Raw genomic sequence first — 5,943 nt, 5'->3', positions numbered from 1 at the left:
AAAAACGTGAAACTTGGTTATATATATTCCAATATATCATAGAAGATTTCCTGTTAAAATCATTTCCATCGGAGCTATATATAATATATATCCCATACAACCGATAGTTCAGATAAGGGGGTTTTTTGCCATTTTTTATTTTATATTTATCGTAAAAATTGTTTAGGTATGTACATCTGTTCACTATATATTTCTTATATAATACATCCGATTATTTGGGGATTATGAACGGGATAAGATTATTGTTCAGCCCCTTCTTCTTAAATTAAAGATTTGTTCAAACAAGTGCGTCATCTGTAGTCTTTATTAATTCAAAATTTTATTATAAAGGTGCGACTTAAAATTATAATGTTCACTTATATGTATTTATGTATATGTATATATATGCATATAAATGTACATATATACATATATACGTATTGTCTACATAGCAATCGTTAGATTTCTGTTTTTATGTTAGGCAAATTGTTTACTACTACAAAACATTCATTTAAGAGTTCAAAAGAGTTCGCAAATTTATATACAAACATACTTATTTATATAAAGTTTGTTACACATTCAATGTATGTATTATAATTATGCGATTGCGGAAAGTCTACAATCCCACAGAAGTAAAAATGCAATCACATTTACGAGTATACGAAACAGTTTGCCACGCTAGTGCTAAAAGTGCAGTAGAACTGCAAGTATGGAGACTGCAGATTTCCTCAATCTAACAACAAAAATGGCCGAGCATATTGTGTTGCCAAAGGATCGCTTTCTATCGAGTCCTTTGTATATCAGTTTGATTGGTGTTGCATTTGCTATAACATTATATGATATATGGTTTCGAAATACTGATGCCTACAAGAAGCTAAGAAATATGCCTGGACCACCAATATTACCAGTAATTGGTAATGCACATTTGGTAATCGGACTTACAGCCACTGGTGAGCACTGACAAAAGAGACACTGAAAGAGTAGAGTGCCAAAAATATATTTCCAATTTTCTTTTCCAAAATCTTTCAGACATTATGCGTAAGGCATTGGAATATATGTACCATTATGGTGAAACAGTCAGAGGTTGCTTCTTCAATGTTATGATTGTTTTTCTAACCAATCCAGCAGATATTGAAATAATTCTTAATAGTCAAGTACATTTGGAAAAATCAGATGAATATAAATTCTTTCAGCCATGGTTCGGTGATGGTTTACTCATCAGCAAAGGCGATCACTGGCGTCATCATCGTAAAATGATTGCTCCGACATTTCATCAAACGATTCTTAAATCGTTTGTACCAAATTTTGTTAAACATTCCAAAAATATTGCCGCCACATTGGAGTCCAAATTTCTCGGACAAGAGTTTGATGTACACGAACATATGAGTGCGACTACAGTGCAAATTTTACTTAGCACAGCGATGGGCATGAAAAAATTACCAGAAGGCAAGGAGTGTGTTGAATATGCTGATGCCGTAATTCAAATGTGCGATATTATACAGAAACGTCAAACGAAGGCACATTATCGTTTCGAGCCCACATATCGTTTGACGAAACTACGTGAGAAATGTGATAAAATGATGAATACTATTTTATCGTTAACTAAGCGTGTCATCGCTGAGCGGCGTAAAAATTTTAATTTAGAAACAGATGGTGTTTTTGATAAAGAGGCAGCACCAAATGAGATCGTTAGCAAGAAACAGGAAGGAATGCGCGATGATTTGGATGATATCGATGATGAGAGTGATGTGGGTGAGTAATGACTTAAACAGATACAATACGTCACTTACTTGGCGGATAAGTAAGAAACTGATATCAGTGTTTATTTTAATGATAAACGCCAGATAGGCAATGCATAATTCACGGTGAATTATGTATAACGTAGCGAGTCATTTTTTCGTACCAACCAAGATTCCTAGGAGCATTCATTCACTTCAGTGTGTGACAATTAGTTTGAATGCCTTTATGAAATTTTCGGTATTATATAGTGGTTACATGGCGTCATACATATTCTGGCCCTTAATTTGCCAATTTTCTACTTTTGACATACGTCGGCCACGTCATATATGTTGCAGTTTATTTTGTGGCCATTTTTAGTACGGGTCTGTGAAAAATTGGTGTTTAAAATTAAGTAATGCTATTAGTTGACTAACTATTATTAATTTGATAATTAAATCTACATTTTTATTGATAAGTAAAAGTATCTAAGTCTTTCGTTATGTGTCTCACTTGACGTCACGTACGTGCTGTCAGTGGAAAATTGCGTACGTCGTGACAGTGACGGATTGTATCTGCTGAGCTCATAAAATCGATTCAAAATGAGGAAGGCTATTTAAAATGTAGAAATAACCTGGATAGAAAGTCTACCTAATTGATTACATAATTTTTTTGAAATTTTCTTTTGTGCAGGTGCTAAACGCCGTTTGGCTTTGTTGGATGCGATGGTGGAAATGACAAAAAATCCTGAAATTGAATGGACAGAAAAGGATGTTATGGATGAAGTGAATACGATTATGTTTGAGGTAAATTTTACTAAAAGATGAAGAAAGGAGGAGTAGATATCGCTTTAGCTCAAAGATCGATGATTACGCGCAAAACCATTTGAGATCAATCAAATTAGATTTATTCAGTCAACTTTTTCAAGCAGCCTGTGAATATATAGGGATGTGCATGGTTTTTGTAATTTAGCCACAGCATGTATTATGTAACCACACAACAACAATAGACAACTTACAACGCAGGTGGGGTGGCATGAGGTCAGCGGCCAAAAATTCAATTGACGTTATTACCACTTCAAATGGTCATAAGATCAATTTCTCTAAATTCATCAACTCAATTTCAATTCAAGATTAATTTCTCTTATGACCACTTCAAATGGTCATATGGTCAATTGGTTTTATGGCCTTTTCACTTTATAACAATTCAGAAAATTTACGCTTGACCTTATGACCACTTCGGGAAAAACACCATAACCGTATACAGCCACTTAAGATCAACAGAAAAGCAAAAACTTCTGAAGGGACTGGTTAAACGTTTAACTGAATATGTTCTTCTTATTTCAAAGGAATCCTAACCGGACCAGCTTTCAATCCTTTAAGGAAGCCAGAATTATGAAAAGTAAAGCCGTATGCGCAATTTGCGAGATTTTTTTATTCCTGATTTTTATTAATTTATAATTTGAATAAGTTTTTCTTATTTAATTCGATTTTTCACCAATATCATACAGAAATATAGGAAAAGAAGAGCCGCAGGAGTAATTTTTCCTAAACTTTAAGTTGAATAAACTCTTCATATCTCAGGAGCACATCATTGGGTTGCAAAATCTGACAAAGCAGTTAACCAAATATTTATATATATGTATATTGCCTTTCAACAATCTTTTACATCCAATCTTCGTATAGTCTGACTCCTACCGCACTAAACGTTATTAATTCTCAGGATCGTCCTTCCTCCCAGTCTAAAAAAGTGGACCTTTATCTATATGAGTGGTCGATAAGCTCACATGAAATTCAGCAATGAAACATTTAAGAAGAATTTAACTGTGGTGCCACAGAGTGCACTCTCTCAGCTCAGACCACTATACAATAATGGTAACAAGCTAGATCCCCTCCGCTGGTGAATTATGCTCAAACATGAACGTTTACGCCTCGCATTACTTGGCATTATTAGAAACCGTATCTACGGCGACCATATTCATGTTTTGGAATGAGATAGCATTATGCTACCGATTCACTGAAGATAAGACAAAGGAAAAGTGCTAACCATAAAAGTGCTGCCATAAATTCATATGCTACATGCTGCTACAACGGTCGGCTGACTTACAGTGGAAAAGGTAGAACACTGCGCTCAGAGCTACCCCGGAATGCCTTTTTATAGCACTTGAGAATCATTTACTTAGTGAGGGGAATATGCTTAACAATAGGAACCTTAATGAAATGATCAACAGGCATCTGGTCATGAATTGCCACAGCATTAACCACGGGCCAATCAACAGCGGAGATTAAACGACAGTGCGCGTACGAGTGGTGGAGTTCGTGCTGGCGATAACAAGGTGGTTTAACTTTGGTAATGGATGTTTCTGCAGAGGCAATATGCTCAAAGGGTCCCTGCCTCACCGCTTAGCTTTACCGTCGCTTTATTTCGAAGTATGGGCCTTAAGTTTAAAGAATAAATCATTCCCTAAGGAGACTGTTTTAAGCATTTTATGCACTTGGATGAAATGCTGCTGGTAAGAGGCTGAATGTTGCTTGTTGTTAGCCAGCGGCCCTGTGTCTGCAGAGCTGCCGAAGAAAATCGTCGGCTTCATAGCGGTAGGAACTAACACTGACAGGCTTTTTGGGGCCTGAAGGTTGAATGTGGCCACATAAATCGTTCCCGAGATGGTCGGGCTAGCACCTTAATGGTGCTGTGATACCGGAGCGTACCGGATCTGTATTCGGCAAAGGACCATCACATCGATAACACTTCCCAAAGCCTTCGGGGAGTTTTATAATAATTCCATTTTTGTTGGATATACATATAATCGATAATATTTCTGTAAATAGTCGATAAGAAATCGGTAACACTTCGAAAGTCTTTATCGATGGCATATTTATATATCATCAACAAAAAATCGATAAAAATCGATATCTCATCGATAGTACACCTATAACAAACCGATAGCTCGCGGGAAAAGAAGTCAACACGACATCCGGTTCCGGTTACGGTATCGGTTTTTCCATTCCTACCATCTCTTTGCATTTCCTTTCCTTTCCTTTCATTTCCTTTTCTTTCCTTTCTTGCATTGGCCTCGCCTTAATTTACACTTGCGCTTACATTCCGCATTTCCTCATACCATAGCAAAAATTTAAAATTTCATTATTTTTTTATTGCAACTTATGTTCTTTTATATGCATCTAAAAATATAAATATGCTTCCTCTCTATTCCAGGGCCACGACACAACTTCTGCAGGCTCCAGTTTCGTACTTTGCCTACTCGGAATTCACAAAGATGTGCAAGCTCGAGTTTTCGAAGAGCAAAAAGAAATATTCACAGATGATATAAAAAGGGACTGCACTTTTGCTGATACACTACAAATGCAATATTTGGAACGGGTGATTAAAGAGACGCTGCGTCTTTATCCACCAGTACCGATTATAGCACGAAAAGTGAATCAAGATGTACCACTTGCCTCAGGACCATATGTCATACCGAAAGGTGCTACCGTTGTATTGGGTCACTATGCAGTACATCGACGTGTAGATTGCTATGAGAATCCTGAAAAATTTGATCCGGATAATTTTTTGCCAGAAAAAGTATCGAAACGTCCATATTACAGTTATGTGCCTTTTAGTGCAGGTCCACGTAGCTGTGTAGGACGTAAATATGCCATGTTGATGCTAAAAGTGTTGTTGTCAACACTAATACGAAAATTTGAAGTACATTCCAATATGGATGAGACACAATTTCAACTGCAAGGTGATATTATATTAAAATTGGCCAATGGCTTTAAAGTTGTGCTAACATCACGGAATGTTTAAAATTTAGAAAGGAACAAATGTTTACTCGTTTTTGGCTCATACAATGCGAGAATATTATTGTTTTCTCCTTGCTTAAGTATGCTAAGTAAATAAGTACCTTTTATATGTATATGTGAATGTTATTGTTTTAAATTGAATATAAATAAAATATATGTACCTATTTCTTACGTATTAACAATTAAATGCGTCTAAGTAGGGTTCAGTTATATAAATGTATGGTGGTTCTACTTCATTTGAATTTCGCATAAATATTTATTAAGTAAATACTTGCATTGTGGAAAGTGAACGAAAATAAAACAACTAGAAAATGAAAATGAGAAATGAAAACCTGCCAATCCATATAAATGATTAGAAGAAAACAGTGAAGGTGTTTACTGACGATTTCCGGTTGTGCAGTGTATCGTTTTAACGATTGAACAATATCAAATTACTATTCATTCATTT

At 35.7% G+C, this 5,943-nt stretch overlaps 1 protein-coding gene across 1 annotated transcript; it reads left to right on the top strand.

Moving 5' to 3' along the window:
• The first annotated feature begins 632 nt into the window (after positions 1-632).
• LOC137250937 (cytochrome P450 4g1-like) lies at positions 633-5,659 on the top strand. The gene is made up of 4 exons (XM_067784689.1): positions 633-929; positions 1,009-1,731; positions 2,389-2,501; positions 4,909-5,659. The coding sequence occupies exons 1-4, from the start codon at positions 689-691 to the stop codon at positions 5,497-5,499; spliced, it is 1,668 nt and encodes a 555-aa protein (XP_067640790.1). The 5' UTR covers positions 633-688; the 3' UTR covers positions 5,500-5,659.
• The last annotated feature ends 284 nt before the right edge of the window (positions 5,660-5,943 follow it).

Source organism: Eurosta solidaginis, chromosome 4 (assembly GCF_040869045.1).
Source record: "Eurosta solidaginis isolate ZX-2024a chromosome 4, ASM4086904v1, whole genome shotgun sequence".
In the NCBI taxonomy this organism is placed as follows: Eukaryota; Metazoa; Arthropoda; class Insecta; order Diptera; family Tephritidae; genus Eurosta; species Eurosta solidaginis.
The sequence above is the reverse complement of the archived record's forward strand: the minus strand, read 5'-3'. Positions and strand labels throughout refer to the sequence as shown.